This window comes from Bubalus kerabau, chromosome 7 (assembly GCF_029407905.1).
Source record: "Bubalus kerabau isolate K-KA32 ecotype Philippines breed swamp buffalo chromosome 7, PCC_UOA_SB_1v2, whole genome shotgun sequence".
Classification (NCBI taxonomy): domain Eukaryota; kingdom Metazoa; phylum Chordata; class Mammalia; order Artiodactyla; family Bovidae; genus Bubalus; species Bubalus kerabau.
This window is the reverse complement of record NC_073630.1, coordinates 106,555,877-106,578,100: the sequence shown is the minus strand read 5'-3', so window position 1 is coordinate 106,578,100 and position 22,224 is coordinate 106,555,877. Positions and strand designations below refer to the sequence as shown.

General features: G+C 39.0%; 1 protein-coding gene across 3 annotated transcripts in view; it reads right to left on the bottom strand.

The window, feature by feature from the left end:
- Positions 1-21,585, bottom strand: part of NUDT9 (nudix hydrolase 9) — a 37,787-nt gene extending 16,202 nt beyond the window's left edge. Inside the window, exons 1-3 of one of the 3 annotated variants that reach the window (XM_055589069.1) lie at positions 21,313-21,585; positions 11,758-11,997; positions 600-695 (exon numbers count right to left, since the gene is read on the bottom strand). In XM_055589069.1, the coding sequence (XP_055445044.1) occupies positions 600-695; positions 11,758-11,957 (296 nt within the window). In that variant the 5' untranslated portion in view covers positions 11,958-11,997; positions 21,313-21,585. Of the gene's footprint in view, positions 1-599; positions 696-11,757; positions 11,998-20,658; positions 21,048-21,312 lie in introns of those variants that run through there. The other 2 variants (XM_055589067.1, XM_055589068.1) reach the window with 2 other exon arrangements.
- Positions 21,586-22,224: the final 639 nt, after the last annotated feature.

The following is a 22,224-nucleotide window of genomic DNA, read 5'->3' as shown; positions in this document are numbered from 1 at the left end:
TAATTACATTGATAAAATAAAATGTGTATTTTAAGGCAGGACAAAAAAATTTAGACCAAAAATTTTGTGTGTCCATCTGGGCCTCTCCTAGCATCCCTAACATGCAGTGTATCTGCACATTGACCAGACCTCCTCAAAGATGAGAGTGCTTTCTTGACCATAAAGATGATTATTTTCCCTTTCTTCTGACACTAGCAATGTAACTTCTTAAAAGAACATGACTATACCTTCTAACAGGGCTTCCCTGGTGGCTCATTGGTAAAGAAGCCATCTGCTAATAATGCAGGAGATGTGGGTTCAATACCTGGGTCAGGAGGATCCCCCTTCTTGCCTGGGAAATCCTAAGGAAAGAGGAGCCTGGCGTGCTATGGGATCACAAAAGAGTTCACCAAGACTTAGTGACTAAACAACAGTACCTTCTAACAGGTGGAACACTTTGCAGAGCTTCCTGAGAGTCTGTCTTCCAAGTTGTAACTCTTAGTTTGGTTTACATAAAATTTGCTTTTTTCTTACCTTGATTGTTAAGTGAATTTTCATTGACAATTATTTTCTACCTTTTAAAGACCCATTATTGTAAGATGCCCCACCACAGTACCTACCTAGGTCTTCCATTTTCAACCTCATACAGGCCATTCTGGCTCTTTCTCTCAACCTGCCCATCCTTTTCATTAAACTTGGGAGAGAAGTTCCTTTCACTGTAATGAGAATACCAATGCAAAATAAGAAATAATGATCCAATATTACCAACAGCTTAATAATGCCAGCCAGTTATTTATAACAACCAGTATCCTTGAAACTAAATTTTTAGTACAAATTTAGTTTTCATTTACAAACTCATCAACTCCTTCAAAACACTTTCCGGCAAAAATTTTTTGTTTAATCAAAAGACCTTATAAGACAAGAAGGTATGTTGTAACCCCTGTGGGGAAGGACTAATGGCAGGCAAACTGGAGCTGCTCCTACATACTACAGAAAAGAAAACATTACTATCAGTAAAACGGATTTGTCTGTGGACATAATATGGCAATTACTGGTTCCTATTAATAAACACTTCTAAAAATAAGATTCCTTCTGACATTTTGCTGTTTCTACTGTCTCAAAGTAATTTTAATGTCTTCTAATGTACACTGATTAATATCTGTATCAAAGTAAAACCCAAAAAACATGAAAATATCCCACAAACTTCATAATAACCATGATACAGATTAAAATAATAAGCTGGAAATAATAACCATGATGTAGATTAAAAGAGATATAAGCTGGAACTACTCCAGATCTTGATCTGGACACGGATCTAGATTAGAGTTAGATAAATATAAAATCTAAGTGAGCTACACCTGCACACCTAAGAAATGTATAGTTTATTGCATTTATGTCACACTCAATAAAAATATTTTTTTAAAGCTATAAATAAACTACTTTCTTCACTATTATGAAACTGCTGACATAACTGAACTGAGTGAATAAAGAGTTATATAGCACTGGACAGTTCACAGGCAGTTCTAACACAAGTTTCACTTCCTTTCTTGCTTTAATTCCAGTAAGCAAGAGCATAGCGATATTTGTGCTCTGTTTTGGAAATAGTTTCCAACTTGAATGATCCAGTCATTTTCCCAAAACTTCTAACATACCTATAAAATTAAATGGTAAAAATCATGAAATTATAAAACCAGAGTTATAATGTTCTTGGGACTCTACAATTTCACCATTAAATGTGGAATCTTAAAAAAAAATGGTACAAATGAACTTATTTACGAAACAGAAATAGAGTCACAGATGTAGAAAATAAACTTATGGTTATCAGGGCGGGGGAGGGGGGATAAATTGGGAGATTGGGATTGACATATACACACTACTATGTATAAAACAGATAACTAGTAAGAACTCACTAATATAGCACAGGGAACTTTATTCAGTACTCTATAATGACATACATATATATATATATAGAATCTAAAAAAGAGTAAGTTGAACACGACTTAGCGACTTCACTTTCACTTTTCACTTTCATGCATTGGAGAAGGAAATGGCAACCCACTCCAGTGTTCTCGCCTGGAGAATCCCAGGGACGGGGGAGCCTGGTGGGCTGCTGTCTCGGGTCGCACAGAGTTGGACACAACTGAAGCGACTTAGCAGCAGTAGCAGTATATATATATATATATATATATATATATATATATATATATATGATTCAAACCAGTCAATCCTAAAGGAAATCAGTCCTGAATATTCATTGGAAGGACTGATGCTGAAGCTGAAGCTCCAGCTCCAATACTTCGGCCATTTGATGAGAAGAACTGACTCATTGGAAAAGACCCCAATGCTGGGAAAGATTGAGGGCAGGAGGAGAAGGGGACGACAGAGGATGAGATAGTTGGATGGCATCACCGACTCGATGGACATGAGTTTGAGCAAGCTCTGGGAGTTGGTGATGGACATGGAGGCCTAGTGTGCTGCAGTCCATGGGGTCACAAAGAGTTGGACACGACTGAGCAACTGAACTGAACTGATAACACAATACTGTAAATCAATAATACTCCATTAAAATTTTTTTAAATAAAAGAAACTAAATAAATATTGAGTGCTAGTTAATGAAATACATGTTGAAGTATACAGGCAGAGATGTACCAATATATCAAAAATCAAGATGGATGAAGGAGGGATAGATGGATATATATGTGATGAAATAAGTATAATAAAATGATAATAAGAAAATCAAAGTGGTGAGTTTTGAGTGTCCCCTGTAAAGTTCTTTCAAATTTCTTCTATGTTGGAAATGTTTCAGAATAAAATTTTAGATAAAGAGAGCCATTTTCTGGCGGGGGAAAGCATGAATCTAGTTATAATTTAAATATTAACATTAGTAAGGCTTTAGACATTGATACAAATTTAACTTATAAAAAATAAATTGAATGAAACAGGAAGACTCATTCAGTCTTCCTCCATTTACACTGTATAGCACCCCTTGTAATGTCACTAATTCTAATTGTGCATGTGTATGTATAATGTACATGTAAATATATATTAATACAGCCTCTAAAATGAGGGAAATGGAACTCATTTACAGGTAATAATTTTTTCACAAGTTGGCTTCATGATTAATTAACAACTCAAATACTATCACAAACACATCTTTGGATTAAATAAAGAAACTGTGGGTTAAAATCAAGTCACAGTAATATGTGACTGGTAAAGTTTAACAACCTAATGAACTAATACAGACCAACCCAACCAGCAAAAATGTTTATTTAACTGACTAAATAATGCCTTGAGAGGACTATAATTTACAATAAATTTACCAATTAAATCAAACTTATCAACTATTCCAAAACTAGAGTGGCCATTTAGCAGAGTAGTTAAGGGCATAAATTCTAAAGTCATACTGAGTTAAAGGCCAAGCTATCCCATCTACTAGCTCCATGACCATATGTAAAGGACAAACTTTCTGTGCTTCCATTTTTTGTGTTTTTTTTTCCTATAAAGGAGAAATAACAACCCTGTCTGCCTTCCAGAATAGTTATAAGAATGAAACACTGCTTATAAAACATTTAGTACAGTGCCTAGCTTGTAGTCAGTACATTTTACAACTCTATCATTATATTTATCAAAAGAAACATAAATATAAAATGTGAATCAACACGGCACTTTTATGAATTTAGTCAAAGTATTTATTTTAATTGGGGTATACCTGCTTTACAATGTTGTACAACAAAATAAATCAGCCACATGTATACATATACCCACTCCCTCTTGGGCCTCTCTCCCATCCGCTCCCGTCCCACCCCTCTATGTCACCACAGAGCTCTGAGCTGAGCTCCCTGTGCTACACAGCAGCTTCCCACTGGCTATCTATTTCACACATGGCAGTGTACACAGGTCAATCCCAACTTCTCAATTCACCCCACTCCCCCTTCTCCACCAGTCCGTGTCCACATGTCCCTTCTCCACATTTGTGTCTCTATTTCTGCTTTGTAAAATAAAATCACCTATACCATTTTTCTATATTCCACATACATGCATTAATATACAATACTTTTTTCTTTCTGACTTACTTCACTCTATGACAGACTCTAGGTCCATCCACATCTCCACAAATGTTACCCAATTTTGTCATTTTAATGGCTGAGTAATATTCCCCTGCATATATGTACCACCTCTTCCTTACCCATTCATCTGCAGTTGCACATCTGGGTTGCTTTCATGTCCTGGCTAACGTAAACAGTGCTGCAATGAACACTGGGGTGCGTGTGTCCTTTTGAATTATGGTCATATGGTAGTCCTTTCTCAGTTGCTTTCATTTGCAAATATTTTCTCCCATTCTAAGGTAGTTTTTTCATCTCATTTATAGTTTTCTTTTCTGTACAAAAGCTCTTAAGTTTAATTCGGTCCCATTTGTTTATTTTGTTTTTATTTTCCTTATGCTAGGAAGTGGGTCAAAAAAGACATTGCTGTGGTTTATGTCAAAGAATGTTCTTATGTTTTCCTCTAAGAGTTGTATAGGTGTCTGGTCTTACACTTAGATCTTTACTCCATGTTGAGTTTTATTTTTATATATGGTGTTAGAGAGTGTTCTCATTTCATTCTTTTACATGTAGCTGTCCAGTTTTCCCAGTACCACTTGTTGAAAAGACTGTCTTTTCTCCACTGAATATTCTTGCCTTCTTTGTCATAGATTAGGTGACCATAGGTATGTGGGTTTATCTTTGGGCTTTCAATCCTGTCCCATTGATCTATATTTCTGTTTTTGTGCCAGTACCATACTGTCCTGATGACTGTAGTTTTGTAGTACAGTCTGAAGTCAGGGAGCCTGATTACTCCAGTTCTGTTTTTTCTTTCTCAAGATTGCTTTGGTATCTTTCTCAAGATTGCTTTTGGTATCTTGGGGTCTTGTTTGGATCCACAAAAACTGTAAAAAGTTTTTTGTTCTAATTTTGTGAAAAAGTTCACTGGTAATTTGATAGGAAGTGTACTGAATCCATAGACTTATCTTAGGGAAATTAAAATGGGGGAAGTCTTGTGCAGACATCAAAAGGAGGAGAGCAGGCCTCTGATCTCCCTGGATACTGCAAAGATTCTGGGCCTGCCTGCAAGGAAAGCAAGTCAGGCGGCACTTTAGATAAGACAGGGAGTAGGTCTTAGATTCTCTTAAGCCCCTGACAGACACACACACACACACACACAGAAGTCGCTCAGTCGTGTCCGACTCTTCGCGACCCCATGGATTATAGCCCACCAGGCTCCTTGGTCCATGGGATTTTCCAGGCATGAATACTGAAGTGGGTTGCTGTTTCCTTCTCCAGGGAATCTTCCTGACCCAGGGATCGAACCCGGGTCTCCCGCATTGTAGGTAGACGCTTTACCGTCTGAGCTACCAGGGCAAGCCCCTGAGGGTCTGGCCAATTCCCCCAACCCCACCTCCCACCTCCAGGGTCTAAGAAGTTGTCTCCTCTGTCCATGGAAACTCCAAGCAAGAATACTAGAGTGGGTAGCCATTCCCTTCTCCAGGGGATCTCCCCACCCAGGGATTGAACCCAGGTCTCCTGCATTGCAGGTGGATTCTTTACTGCCTGAGACACTTTTCCTACCCCTTATGACTCACAAGATGAAACAAACAGCAAAAAGTTAAAGTAAAACCAGAGCTGCATTTTTGTGCACAAATTGATGATGATATCAGTTTGCTGCTTGGAATTGTTAAGTGGAAGCCCCCAAAACTACAATCTGAAGTCTCATCCACAGGGTAGACACATCACCTGGGACTTTTTCCCAATTAGGACTCCAGATTGCTGTTAATGAGGGACTTAACAGCACTGTCTAGATCTGGAGGTTGGTTGGCCCAAATTTGGTGATATACATGCTGTTACTTTTCTCTTTGTTTTTATTTCTCTTTTAATGACAGTATACTGAAATTAAGTCAAATAACCTTCTATTAAATACTGAAATTGTTTGTGTGATGTGTGGTTTCTTTGGTTAATAAATCCTTCAAAACTAAAATGAAAATAAAACTTTTATCAAAACTACTGCTTTAAGTAGTATAATCATTTTCACAATATTGATTCTTCCAACCCAAGAACATGGTGTATCTCTCCATCTGTTTGTGTCATCTTTGATTTCTTTCATAAATATCTTATAGTTTTCTGAATACAGGACTTATTCAAGTACCTTCTTGAAAGTAAAAGTGTTAGTCACTCAGTCGTGTCCAACTCTTTGTGACCCCATGGACTGTAGCCCGCCAGGCTCCTCTGTCCATGGAATTCTCCAGGCAAGAATACTGGAGTGGGTTGCCAGTCCCTTCTCCAGGGGATCTTCCCCACTCACAAATCAAACCCAGGTCTCCTGCATTACAGGCAGATTCTTTTACCGTCTGAGCCACCAGGGAAGCCTTTTACCTTCTCATATACATTCATTCCTAGGTATTTTATTCTTTCTGTTGCAATAGTAACTGGGATTATTTCTTTAATTTCTCTTTCTGATCTTTCATTGTTAGTATATAGGACTGCAAGAGATTTCTGTGCATTAATTTTGTATCCTGTAATTTTACCAAATTCATTGATTAGCTCAAATTTTCTGGTGGCATCTTCAGGATTTTCTATATATAGTCATATCATCCACAAACAGTGACAGTTTTACTTCTTCTTCTCAATTTGTATTCCTTTTATTTCTTTTTCCTTTCTGACTGCCACAGTTAGGACTTTCAAAAATATACTGAATAATAATGGCAAGAGTAGACATCCTTGTCTTGTTCCTGATCTTAAAGGAAATGCTTTCAGTTCTCCACCACTGATGTTTGCTGTGGGTTTGTCATATATGGCCTTTATCATGGTGAGGTGGGTTCCCTCTATGCCCACTTTCTGGAGAGTTTTTATCATAAATGGGTGTTGAATTTTGTCAAAAGCTTTTCTGCAATTCTTGAGATGATTCTATTTTTTTTTTAACTTGTTAACATGGTGTATCATAGTGATTGACTTATATATATTGAAGAATCCTTGTATCCCTCAGAAAAATTTCACTTGATCAGGGTATATCAATCTTTTAATGTGTTGCTAGTATTTTGTTGAAGATTCTGTCAACTATGTTTATCAGTGATACTGGTCTGCAATTTTCTTTTTTCGTGATATCTTTGGTTTTGGTATCGGGCAGATGATAGCCTCGCAGAATGAGCTTGGGAGTGTTCTATAATTTTTTAGAGGAGTGTGAGAGATGGGAATACCAGACCACCTGACCTGCCTCTTGAGAAATCTATATACAGGTCAGGAAGCAACAGTTAGAACTGGACATGGAACAACAGACTGGTTCCAAATAGGAAAAGGAGTATGTCAAGGCTATATATTTTCACCCTGCTTTTTTAACTTCTATGCAGAGTACATCATGAGAAACACTGGACTGAAAGAAGCACCAGCTGGAATCAAGACTGCCGGGAGAAATATCAATAACCTCAGATATGCAGATGACACCACCCTTATGGCAGAAAGTGAAGAGGAACTCAAAAGCCTCTTGATGAAAGTGGAAGAGGAGAGTGAAAAAGTTGGCTTAAAGCTCAACATTCAGAAAACTAAGATCATGGCATCTGGTCCCATCATTTCATGGCAACTAGATGGGGAAACAGTGGAAACAGTGTCAGACTTTATTTTGGGGGGCTCCAAAATCACTGCAGATGGTGATTGCGCCATGAAATTAAAAGACGCTTACTCCTTGGAAGGAAAGTTATGACCAACCTAGATAGCATATTAAAAAGCAGAGACATAACTTTGCCAACAAAGGTCCGTCTAGTCAAGGTTATGGTTTTTCCAGTGGTCATGTATGGATGTGAGAGCTGGACCGTGAAGAAAGCTGAGCACCAAATAACTGATGCTTTTGAAGTGTGGTGTTGGAGAAGACTCTTGAGAGTCCCTTGGACTGCAAGGAGATCCAACCAGTCCATTCTGAAGGAGATCAGCCCTGGGTGTTCACTGGAAGGACTGATGCTAAAGCTGAAACTGCAGTACTTTGGCCACCTCATGCGAAGAGTTGACTCATTGGAAAAGACTCTGATGCTGGGAGGGATTGGGGGCAGGAGGAGAAGGGGACGACAGAGGATGAGATGGCTGGATGGCATCACCGACTCGATGGACATGAGTCTGAGTGAACTCCGGGAGTTGGTGATGGACAGGGAGGCCTGGCGTGCTGCGATTCATGGGGTCACAAAGAGTCAGACACGACTGAGCGACTGCACTGAACTGAGAAGGATAGATGTTAGCTCTTTTCTAAATGCTTGATAGATTTCACCTATGAAGCCATCTATCTGGTCCTGGACTTTTGTTTGTTGGACAATTTTTAACTGCAGTTTCAATTTCATTACTTGTGATTGGTCTGTCTATATTTTCTATTTCTTCCTGCTTCAGTCTTGGGAGACTGTAACTTTCTAAGAATTTGTCCATTTCTTCCAGGTTGTCCATTTTATTGGCATAGAGTTGCTTATCAGATCAGATCAGATCAGTCGCTCAGTCGTGTCCGACTCTTTGCGACCCCACGAATCGCAGCACGCCAGACCTCCCTGTCCATCACCAACTCCCAGAGTTCACCCAGACTCATGTCCATCAAGTCAGTGATGCCATCCAGCCATCTCATCCTCTGTCGTCCCCTTCTCCTCCTGCCCCCAATCCCTCCCAGCATCAGAGTCTTTTCCAATGAGTCAGCTCTTCGCATGAGGTGGCCAAAGTACTGCAGTTTCAGCTTTAGCATCAGTCCTTCCAAAGAACACCCAGGGCTGATCTCCTTCAGAATGGACTGGTTGGATCTCCTTGCAGTCCAAGGGACTCTCAAGAGTCTTCTCCAAAACCACAGTTCTAAAGCATCAATTCTTCGGCGCTCAGCCTTCTTCACAGTCCAACTCTCACATCCACACATGACCACAGGAAAAACCAGAGCCTTGACTAGACGGACCTTTGTTGGCAAAGTTATGTCTCGGCTTTTTAATATGCTATCTAGGTTGGTCATAACTTTCCTTCCAAGGAGTAAACGTCTTTTAATTTCATGGCTGCAGTCACCATTTGTAGTGATTTTGGAGCCCCCAAAAATAAAGTCTGACACTGTTTCCACTGTTTACCCATCTATTTCCCATGAAGTGGTGGGACCGGATGCCATGATCTTCGTTTTCTGAATGTTGAGCCTTAAGCCAACTTTTTCTCTCTTTACTTTCACTTTCATCAAGAGGCTTTTGAGTTCCTCTTCACTTTCTGCCATAAGGGTGGTGTCATCTGCATATCTGAGGTTATTGATATTTCTCCCAGCAATCTTGACTCCAGCTTGTGTTTCTTCCAGTCCAGCGTTTCTCATGATGTAGTCTGCATTGAAGTTAAATAAACAGGGTGACAATATACAGCCTTGACGTACTCCTTTTCCTATTTGGAACCAGTCTGTTGTTCCATGTCCAGTTCTAACTGTTGCTTCCTGACCTGCATACAGATTTCTCAAGAGGCAGATCAGGTGGTCTGGTATTCCCATCTCTTGAAGAATTTTCCACACTTTATTGTGATCCACACAGTCAAAGGCTTTGGCATAGTCAATAAAGCAGAAATAGATGTTTTTCTGGAACTCTCTTGCTTTCTCCATGATCCAGCAGATGTTGGCAATTTGATCTCTGGTTCCTCTGCCTTTTCTAAAACCAGCTTGAACATCAGGAAGTTCACGGTTCATGTATTGCCGAAGCCTGGCTTGGAGAATTTTGAGCATTACTTTACTAGCGTGTGAGATGAGTGCAATTGTGTGGTAGTTTGAGCATTCTTTGGCATTGCCTTTCTTTGGGATTGGAATGAAAACTGACCTTTTCCAGTCCTGTGGCCACTGCTGAGTTTTCCAAATTTGGTGACATATTGAGTGCAGCACTTTCACAGCATCATCTTTCAGGATTTTAAATAGCTCAACTGGAATTCCATCACCTCCACTAGCTTTGTTCGTAGTGATGCTTTCTAAGGCCCACTTGACTTCACATTCCAGGATGTCTGGCTCTAGGTCAGTGATCACACCATCGTGATTATCTGGGTCTAGTAGTCTCTAATGATTCTTTGTATTTCTGGGGTGTCAGTTGTAATTTTTCTTTTTTCATTTCTAATTTTATTGATTTGAATCCTTTTTTTTTTTAATGAGTCTGGCTAAAAGTCTATCGATTTTGTTTATCTTCTCAAAGAACCAGCTTTTAGTTTCATTGATTTTTGCTATTGTTTTCTTCATTTCTATTTCATTTATTCCTGCTCTGCCTATGATTTATTTCCTTCTACCAACTTTGGGTTTTGTTTGTTCTTCTTGGTCTAGCTGCTTTAGTATAATGTTAGGTTGTTTACTGGAGATTTTTCTCACTTCTTGAGGAAGAATTGAATTGGTATTAACTTCCCTCTTAGGATTGCTTTTACTGCATCCCATGGTTTTGAGTCATCCTGATTTCACTGTCATTTGTTTCTATGTATTTTTTTATTTCCTCTTTGATTTCTTCACTGATCTCTTTGTTATTCAGTAGTCTATTATTTGGCCTCCATGTGTTCATGTTTTTACAGTTTCTTTTTTTCCTGTAATTGATTTCTAATCTCAAAGTGTTGTAGTCAGAAAACATGCTTGATACAGTTTCAATTTTCTTAAATTTACCGAGGCTTGATTTGTGACCCAAGATATGATCTATCCTGGAGAATATTCCATGTGCACTTGAGATGAAAGTATATTCTGCTGCTTTCAGATGGAATGTCCTATAAATATCAATTAATTCTATCTGATCTATTGTGTCATTATGTGCACTTGAGATGAAAGTATATTCTGCTGCTTTCAGATGGAATGTCCTATAAATATCAATTAATTCTATCTGATCTATTGTGTCATTAAAGCTTGTGTTTTCTTATTTATTTTCTGTCTGGATAATCTGTTCATTGGGGAAGTGGGGTATTAAAGTCTCCCACTATTATTGTGTTGCTGCCATTTTCCCCTTTTAGGGCTGCTAGCATTTGCCTTATGTATTGAGGTGCTCCTATACTGGGGGCAAAAATATTTATAATTGTTGTATCTCCTTCTTGGATTGATCCCTTGATTATTATGTAGCATTCTTGTTTCTTGTAACAGTCTTTATTTTAAAGTCTTGTTTATCTGATATGAATACTGGTACTCCAGCTTTTTTTTTTTTACTTCCATTTGCATGGAATATCTTTTTGCAACCTCTCATTTTCAGTCTGTGTCTCTGGGTCTGAAGTGGGTCTCCTGTTGATAGCCTATATACAGGTCTTATTTTTGTATTCATTCAGCCATTCTACTTCTAATCAAAACATTTCTGCTTGAGTTTTTTGTTTTCCTCTTTCCTCTCTCCTTTATCTATCCCTTTTCTATCTTCTCACAATGGTCAAATTTTATCATCATCTTGTTGTTAGTAATCCAGAAAAAGTTTCTGAAAAACATTTTCACTATTCAAACACAAGTCTAGCTATGTTGGAAAATAACCACAAAAGATGTTATTGATAACCCAAGCAGAAGAAATGAAAACAGAAACTACCACTGTCATTTCATAAAATAAAAAACTCTACGATAAAATAGATTTACCTATTTGGAAAGATCATCATAAAACCCCCAAAAGAATAAATAAACATGAATTGAATAGCTTTGGCAAAAATTCAAGTAAATGTGGAAACAGTTTAAGTCAAGCACTAGATAAAAATTATTTTTCTGCTATCAAATGACAATTTACAAACACAACCATTACTTTCTCCAAAAGTCTCCTACCCAGCTAACACCAGCTAATTTACTCACGTGATCTGAGGATCTGCCCACTGAGGTCCAGCCAAGACAGAAACTGCAGTGTATTCCACAGGATTATAGTCATGCCACTCAACAAGCCAGTCCACTTTATCATTAGGAACCTGGCTGCGTTGAACTTTTGAACCTGGATAAGGAGATGTCCGAGCCTTGTTGTGGGAATTCTCTTTGGTACCATTAAAACCAGACATCATGCTGGAATTAACATGAAATCTGCAGGATGAAAGTGAGTTTCTGAGAGGGGAAAAAAAAAAACAACGTTTTATGTAAGTACAAAATACTTAAATTAACTTAAAAACCTAATTCACAGTCTTCAAAATACAACTTTTCAAAGACTTAAAAATCAGAAAATCCTAATTTGATGCATACTGGAATAAAGGTCCAATATCTGTGAAACTGTTTACAAACATAAAAACATTGCTAAATCTTATTAAATGAAACTTACTCACAGAGTTTATTTTAGCTGAGAAAAAGGGACAGAAGTTTACTTTTGTTAGCACAAATGTTGGAGAAGATAATTTTATAATAAAAATTCAACCATAAAAACAAATGTAAAGAAAGACTATTAAAGCCTACATGAAGGAATCCATTTAAAAAATAATAATAATAAGCTAATGGTCTAACACAGCAGTCCCCAAGCTTTTTGGCACAAGGAACTGGTTTCGTGAAGACAATTTTTACACCGATCAGGGTGAGGGGGCAGGGATAGATAATTCAGGCCTGGTGGTAATGGGAGTGACTGAGGTGGGGAACAGTTCAGGTAGTAATACAAGCAATGGGGAACGGCAGGTGAAGCTTCACTTGCTTGCCCACTGCTCACCTGCTGTGTGACCCAGTTTCCAATAGGGCCCGAGGGTTGGGGATCTCTGGTCTAACATATGTAAAAAATGGATCACAGAAATAGCACAAAAGAAGAAAAGGAAATGGAGATATACTGTTGTTAGGTTCCTACACTGTACTCAAATTAATGTAGTATTACTTGAAGCCAGACTCTGATAGATGTACATATTATAAACTTTAGAGTAGGACTTCCTGATGATCCAGTAGTTAGGAAACCACCTGTCAATGCAGGGCACACGGGTTCAATCCCTGGTCCAGGAAGATTCCATATGCCATGGGGCAACTAAGCCCATGCTCTACAACTACTGAAGCACACACACTCACAAGCCACAGCTACTGAGCCCATGTGCTACAACCAGTGAAGCCCACGCACGCCAGCGCCTGTGCTCTACAACAAGAAAAGCCACCCAAGTACCACAGCTAGACAGGACCCCTGCTTGCTGCAACTAGAGAAAACCTGCGTGCAGCAACAAAGACCCAGTACAGCCAAAAATAAAAGTAAATATTTTTTTTCAAAGCACTTTAGAGTAGAATAAGTGTAGAGCTAAAATAATTAGATAGTATATACACAAAAAGGAAAACAAAAAATGGAAACTTAACCTTTACACCATAACATACACAAAAATCTTTCATTTCTCCTCCTGACTAAAAATGTAAATGCCTTCTCATTATTCTTAAAGATCAAAATTCCTAATGGCCCTAAATTAGTGTCTCTAATATGACAGAGGGGATTCTGAGAACAGTTCCCTTCTCCTGCTCTCACAATAATGATTAGCCCTACTTGAGATAAATGGCCAATGGGGAAAACACTAACGTGATGGGGTGTTGAAATAAGTCAAATCCATGTGCCTTTTGATATCATACATACAGTGAGAAGTACACAGCAATCATTTCTGAGGATTCCTTATAAGAATATACGATCAGAGTCTAGATAAAAGGAAATACAGGACACACTGTATATGGAAATACAGGTCCATACTTTTTAAATTGCTATGGTCATGAAAGATAAAAGTTGAAGGAACTCATCCAGATAGAGAGCATGAAAACTAAGTGCAATCAACGATCCTGGGTTATCTCCTGAATCATGTAAAAAAAAAAAAAAAAGGACAAGTATTGAAATGTGAATGGGGTAGGACAAATAATTTTTTTAAAAACTTATTTGTTTACTCCCGACAAGGAATCAATGGCTTCACCGATAAATTTTATTAAACATCTGAGGAAGAATTAACACTAACACTCCTCAAATGCTTCCCAAAAAACTGAAGAGGAGTGAATACTTCCAAATTCTATGAGATCAGCATTATTACCCTGATACCAAAGCTAAACAAAGATACTACCAGAAACTACAGACCAATATCCCTGAAAAATATCGATGAAAAAATCCTCTACAAGATAGCAGTGAACGTGACTTCCCTGGTGGTACAGTGGGTAAGAATCCACTTGCCAGAGCAGGGGACACAGGTCTGATCCCTGGTCCAGGAAGATTTTGCATGCCAAGGAGCAACTAAAGCCCATGAGCCACAACCGCTGAACCCACACGCTACAATTACTGAAGCCCACGCACCCAACAAAGGGTGCCCCCCACTCACTACAACTAGAGAAAGTCCACGCACAACAAAGACCTGGCACAACCAAAAATTAGTGAATAAATAATTTTTTAAAAAAAGATAGTAGTGAATGGACTTCAGCAACACATTAAAAGGATTATACATCATCATCAAGTGGGGTTTATTCCTGAAATTCAAGAACAGTTCAACATACAAACATAAACCAAAGTAACATATCACATTAAAAGAATGAAGGAAAAAAGCATGTGATACTCTCAACTGATGCCCAAAAATGTCTCTGTCAGACAAATGCTGTATGATATCACTTATATGTGGAATCTAAAATATGGCACAAATAAACATATCTACTAAACAGACTTGAACAGACTTGTGGTTGCCAACAGGGAGAGGGAGGGGGAGAGGGAAGGAATAGGAGTTTGGGATTAGCAGATGCAAACTGGTATATATAACATGGATAGACAACCAGGTCCTACTGTACAGCACTGGGAACTATACTCAATATCCTGTGATAAACCCTAATGGAAAAGGAATATGAAAAAAGATACATACGTATGTGTGTGTGTGTATACAGGCCGATAGGATACAATAGAGAGTCCAGACATAAACCCTTACATATATAGTCAGATGATTTTCACAACAGGGTGTCAACTCTCAAACGGGAAAGGACAGCCCTTCCAACAAATGGTGCTGGGAAGGTTAGATACCCACATGCAAACAGATGAAGATGGACCCATACCTTACATATACACAAACATTAACTTGAAATGGATCAAAGACCCAAACATTAAGACCTAAAACTATAAAACTCTTAAAAGAAAACATAGAGGGAGATTTCATGACATTGAATTTGGCAATGATTTCTCGGATATGACTGAAAGCACGAGCGACAGAAGAAAATCAGTAAATCAGACTGTATCAACACGAAAACGTCTGTGTATCAAAGGACACAATCAACGGAGTAAAAAAAGCAAATCACAAACTATACTGTAGATGACATTCAAAGGGCTAGTAACTATAATATATTGAGTTTGTATAAACTGACAAAGGCTGAACTGGAATAGGAAACTGGGCAGATTATGACCAATCAAAAAGAGCAGATCCAACTGACTAATAAACATTAAAAGACAGTTATAATCACTAGCAATTAAAGAAATGAAAATTTAAGTAACCTTAAATTCTTTTTTCCATCTAGACTAACAAACCTTTAAAAAGGTAACACCATCTCCCATACATTGCTGGCAGAGATGTGAACTGCTACAGCATTTCTGTTAAGTAATTTGGCAATAAAGATGAATGTACTTACATCCTGCAACTCAAGTAATTTCATTCCACTAATCTATCCCATAAAAATGAAATAACCAATTATACATACAAAAAGTGTTTATTTCAGCAATGTTTAATGGGAATTAAAGGAAATGCCCAATAATGTAAGGATGGCTTAGTAAATATTAGAACAGCTACCCCATGGGATGACTATTAAGTAGCTATTAGAAATAATGACATCAAGTGACAGTATTTTCATACGATATTGTTGAAAATGAAAAGGAAGATGCAAGAAAGTGTGTATAGTATGATCCCATCTTACACAGAAATGGTAGAAAAAATAAAGAAGATATATTTGAGAGTATGTACACAATGTATTCATTTTTTCACTGCTGCCATAACAAATTTCCCCAAATTCAGCAGCTTAAAACTATACAAATTTATTATCTTATTATCTTTATCTCCAGGTCAGAAGTCAGACAAAAGTCTTACTGGGCTAAAACCAACATGTAGACAGGGCTGCAAGACTTTGATGTAGCCGGCAAGGCTTTCATTCAGATTTCACAAAGAGATCAGAAGCTGATCTAACAGAGTTCAGCACCACCAATCCCGATGTAAATTTACTTTTTACTTCTGTTTTATTATTTCCTAGCACAGTTTATTTTCTAAACAATTTTATTTTCAATCAACTTCAGAACAATTAAGGGACCTACAGTTCTAAGAAGGAAAGTAAAAGTTAGTCATGTCCGACTTTACGACCCCAAGTTCTTAGTATTACAAGCCTATCTTGCGAAACAAGGTTTCTTGTTTCCCATAAAACAAGAAAAATCTCAACCAACCAACCAACCCTTACACCTAAAGGAACTAGAAAATGAAGAACAAACAAAACCCAAAGCTAGCAGAAGCAAAGAAATCATAAAGACCAGAACAGAAATAAAAGAAACAGAGACTAAAATACAACAGATAAATGGAACAGAAAAGAAAGCCCAGAAATGAACCCACACTTATATGGGCAATTAATCTACAACAGAGGAGGCAAGAATACACAATAGGGAAAGGTAGCCTTTTCAACCGGAGAAGGCGATGGCACCCCACTCCAGTACTCTTGCCTAGAAAATCCCATGGACGGAGGAGCCTGGTAGGCTGCAGTCCATGGGGTCGCAAAGAGTCAGACACGACTGAGCAACTTCACTTTCACTTTTCACTTTCATGCATGGAGAAGAAAACGGCAACCCACTCCAGTGTTCTTGCCTGGAAAATCCCAGGGACAGGGAAGCCTGGTGGACTGCCGTCTATGGGGTCGCACAGAGTCGGACACGACTGAAGTGACTTAGCAGCAGCCTTTTCAACAGATGCAAAAGAAACAAACCAGATTACTCTCTCACACCATGCACAAAAATAATTTCAAAATGAATTAAAGACTTAAATGCAAAATCTGAAACCATAAAACCTCTAGAAGAAAACATAATCAGTACATTCTTTGACATGGTCTTAGCAAGATTTTTGGGGGTATGTCTCCTCTGGCAAGGGAAACAAAAGCAAAAATAAACAAATGGGACATTAAATTAAAAAGCTTTTGTGCAGCAAAGGAAACTACCAACAAAACAAAAAGGCTGCCTACTGAATGGGAGAATATACTTGCAAACAATATACCTGATAATTGGTTAGTATCTAACACATACAAAGAACTTACATAATACAACACTAGAAAAAACAAACAACCCAACTTAAGAAATGGGTAGAAGCTCCAAATACATATTTTTTTCAAAGAGGACATAGAGATGACCAATAGGAACATTAAAATACGCTCAACATCACTTTTCACTTTCATGCATTGGAGGAGGAAATGGCAACCCACTCCAGTGTCCTTGCCTGGAGAATCCCAGGGACAGGGGAGTCTGGGGGGCTGCCGTCTATGGGGTCACACAGAGTCAGACATGACTGAAGAGACTTAGCAGCAGCAGCAGCAGCAGCAGCAGCAACATCACTAATCATCACAGAAATGCAAATCAAAACCCACCTCATACCTGTCAGAATGGCTATTATCAAAAAAATAACAACAAGTGTTGGTGGGGTTGTGGGGAAAAGGGAACCCTTGTGCACTACTAATGGGAATGTAAATTGATGCAGCTACTATAGAAAACAGTAGAGATTCCTTAAAAAAAATAAAAAATATAACTACTATATGATCCACCAATTCTACTCCTGAATATTTATCTAAAGAACATAAAAAGACTAATTAGAAAAGATGCATGCACCCCCATATTCACAGCAGCATTATTTACGACAGCCAAGATATGGAAGTAGCCTAACTGCCCATCAATAGGTGAATGGATAAAGATATCATGCACACACAACACATAATGGAATATTACTCAGCTATTTTTTAAAAAAAGGAAATATTTCCATTTGTGATGACATGGTTAGACCTAGAGGTATTATGCTAAGTGAAATATAGAAAAAAGAGAAAGACAACTACTGTATGATTCTAATATGCGGAATCTAAAAACAAAACAAATAAACCTAACAAAACAGAAACACAGTCATAGATACACAGAACAAACAGGTAGTCACCAAAAGAGAGGACAGTAGGGGGTGGAAAGAAGTAGTAAAGGGATAAGATTAAGAGGTACAAACTTCTAGGTACAAAATAAATGAATTATGTGTATGAAATGTAAGGTGTGGAGAGTAACTGTTATCCCTGTATGGTGACTTATGGTAACTAAACTCACCTTGGAGATCATGTTAAGATGTATGGAAATATCAAATCACTACGTGGTATAACAGGAACTAACACAGTGTTATATAGGTCAATTATACTTCAAAAAACTAACTAACTCATAAAGATTGTGGAGGGGAGCGGGGAACTGGGTAAAGGTGGTCAAAAGGTACATACGACTTTCCAGTTATAAGATAAATAAGTACTAGGGACATAATGTACAACATGATATATACAACTAATACTGCTCTATATTATATATAAAGTAAATCCTAAGAGTTCTCATCACAACGAAAATTTTTTATTCTACTTCTTTAATGCTGTGTCTATAGGATCATTTCATGTTTGTGTTTCAAATCATTATGATACACACATTACTCTTATACAGTGCTATACATCAATTTTATCTCAATAAAACTGGAGGGAAAATAAATTTCATATTACACATAAATAGGTTAAAACCAAATCTATATACTAAGTCTTCAAACAAAGAATTCATCAATCTTTGTGTTTATTCCACTTGTTACATTTTATACATAACTGCATTATACAGCAAACTTTACTTTTAGACCTTCACAGACAAGGAGAAGACTCTTGAGAGTCCCTTGGACTGCAAGGAGATCCAACCAGTCCATCCTAAAGGAGATCAGTCCTGGGTATTCATTGGTAGGACTGATGTTGAAGCTGAAACTCCAATACTTTGGCCACCTGACGCGAAGAGCTGATTCATTTGAAAAGACCCTGATGCTGGGAAAGATTGAGGGCAGGAGGAGAAGGGGATGACAGAGGATGAGATGGCTGGATGGCATAACCGACTCAATGGACATGGGTTTGGGTGAACTCTGGGAGTTGGTGATGGACAGGGAGGCCTGGCGTGCTGCAGTTCATGGGGTTGCAAAGAGTCAGACACGACGGAGCAACTGAACTGAACTGAAGTCAAATCAAAGTGAAATCAATTCTAGTAAAAGTATTAGAAGGCTTCATCAAAATGTCCCCAAGATCTCCTTCAGTCCTTTGATATGCAAACCATTCTTGCTTGAAACACTATGCTTTCATTGGTTTTGTCAACTCTTTTTTTTTTTTTTAAACAAGAGCATTATGTCTTTTATTTTCCACATACCAGTCCCTCTGTGCTTTGAGGAAAGTAACAAAGGATTCTACCTGCGTTTTTAATACTTTTGTTTTTTTAAACAGTTTCAGCTTCACGGCAAAATTGTGCAGAAAATAACAGAGCTCCCATGTAAACCCAGCTTCCTCACCACAATCACAAAAAACCCCAACACCACCACCATGTCCACCAGAGAGTTATATTTGAAATAAAGTGAGGTCGCTCAGTTGTGTCCGACTTTGCGACCCCATGGACTGTAGTCTACCAGGCTCCTCCATCCATGGGATTTTTCAGGAAGAGTACTGGAGTGGGTTGCCATTTCCTTCTCCAGGGATGTTCCCAACCCAGGGATCAAACCCAGGTTTGCAAGCAAACACTTTACTGTCTGAGCCACCAGGGAAGTTAATACCTTTGAAATAAGGGGGCCGAAACATCCTACATGAGCAGTGGGACAGTAACCACAGAAATCAGCCCTCTCTCCCTCCTCATCCTACAAACAAAAAGTCTGTAGTACTTGTTGATCCCCAGGACAAAACCAAAATGTAAAGAAAAGGGCTGGAACCTCTGTGGTTAATTAGGTATTAAAGAACACAGCAGAAACTTCGGCTTAATATGTGTACAGTTCACACTGAGGAAATACAGTTGAGGCAGCTACAGTCAGCAGGGAAATTTGCTCAAGTGTAAAGTCTGGACCAGAAGAGGAAGGGGACGATTCCAGCCTGTCCACCTGTTGCTACTTGCTCACACACCCTCAACCGAAACCTTCCAGTCCAGAGGGCTATCACTGGAGTTGCGGGGGTTGGAGGGGTGGATAGAAGGAAAAAAATGGAAGAAATAGAAGAAAATTTCCTTGTGTCTAATGAGGTGACAAAAATAATTAAAAACACACACACTCCTAGAGGCAGCCTCACAACACTTGTTTATTACTCAATGCCTAGCATGGGCATGGTACCTAGGACATGTGTTCAGAAACCACGAGAAAAGAAGAAGAGGAGGAGACAGTATGAGATACCACAAATCCCTAAATTTATGCAAGGCAATTTTTTTTAAAAAGAGGTAAATAATAAATATATTATCTACATTGAAATGGAGAAGTAGAGGAATAACGACTTACACTTTTACACCATTTAAACGGTTCGCTATTTAAACTCCCTGGGGACAAACAATGTTAGTGACTCTCGGAAGAGGACAAATTTCAAGTATCGTGAGAAAGCGTCCCACCGCTTGCTTTTCTCAAAAGGCAGGTGAAGTATTTTAGTTTTTTTTTTTTAAACGTGCGTATGGCTGTAAAAAGCTGGGACCCAAACGGAGCCTCCTGAAACCACCCGACCAGAAGCTGGTTCCCAGCCGCAACAGAAAGACTCGGGAGAAGGAGTCAGCACTAGAAGCGGGAATACCTGCACGCCGCGACGCTGCAACTGCCGAAGGACTTAACAGTCACAGAGGCCAGGGCGACAGAGAGGGACACGGCGGCTAAAGTCTTCCCCAGGAAGCCTCCGGCCATCAGCGGCCCGCGGAAGATTCGCGGCGAGAGGTAGCTCTTAGCTTGGTCCGCAGCCTCCGCCCTCCCCACAGCCCCGAGCCCCGAGTGTCCACCGGGTACTGGAACCGGGCAGCCCTCCGGTTCCGTAGAGGAAGTAGCTACGTCAGTCTCATTAACACACAGTGACTAGATGGCCTCCCAAAATAACAGCCCACTTTGAACCCCCAAGTGACGCGCAAGGTACAGCTCCAGTTGCCGGGAAAACAGCCACCCCGGCCGTAACGCTCCGCTGCGTGACGGCACTTTACGACAGCGCCGCAAAGCAAGGAGGTGCGGGCTTCGTAGCGCCGGCCTTCGTCGGCTTTTCATTCGTGCGGGTCCGGTGATTGTGAGGGGGGTTGGATAGGGGTCTCGGGGTACCATCGAGAAAGCGGTAGGGAAAAGGGAGGATGAAAGAAACCGAGAAGTTGGAAAGGAGAAGAAAAAGGAAGGGGATTCAGAGAAGTGTGCCCTCCTTTTTTTTTTTTTTTCCACCCCAGGGAGGAAGAGGTTACGATCCTAGTCATACCTGATTACAAGTGGTTACAGGGAAAAGAGGTAGGCGAGAGACTTGGAATTCCCGTATTCTTTTTTTACCAAGATGTTCATGTCATGGGTAAATTTCACGAGGCTTTGACGTGTGTGGCCTTAGCAAACCTGCGGAGGAGTAAAACCAGCTGTGAAATAAGTACACAGCGTGGAGGAGGGATAAGGGCAACATCTGATATATAACTCCAGAGGCAGCGATAAGCCTAACCGGAAATTGTAAACCAACATTGTTCAGAACAGTTTGTAATGCGATTTTTGTTTGACACTTGGTTTGTCATTATCTTTTTTTAGGTCTGAAATTATAAGACGCAGTAGTATACCCATTTTAAAATATATTTTTAATATTCTTTTTCAGTATAGTTTATCACAGAGTATTGACTATAGTTCCCTATGCTATACATTAAGGCCTTGTTTTTTCTTTATTCTAAATGTGATAATTTCTGTCTACCAACCTCAAACTTCCAGGAGCAAGTCTCTTCTTCCTCTCCTACCCCTTGGTCACCACAGATCTGTTGTCTATGGCTCTGCTTCTGTTTCATAGATTCCTATTGTAGTTTTTTTTTAGATTCCACATAGGGGTGATATCCTATGATCAGTATCTTTCTCTTTCTGACTTACTTCACTTAGTATGATAATCTCTAGTTACACAGTCCTAGGTTCTCATTAGTCATCTATTTTATACACGATAGTGTATATATGTCAACCCCATTCTCCCAGTTCATTCCACTCCCCACCCTTTCCCCCTTGGTATCCATACTTTTTTATCCTCTACGTTTGTGCCTCTATTTTTGCTTTGCAAATAAGATCATCTTTACCACTTTCCTAGATTCCACATGTATGTGTTAATATACTGTATTTGTTTTTCTGACTTACTCTGTATGACAGCCATCCA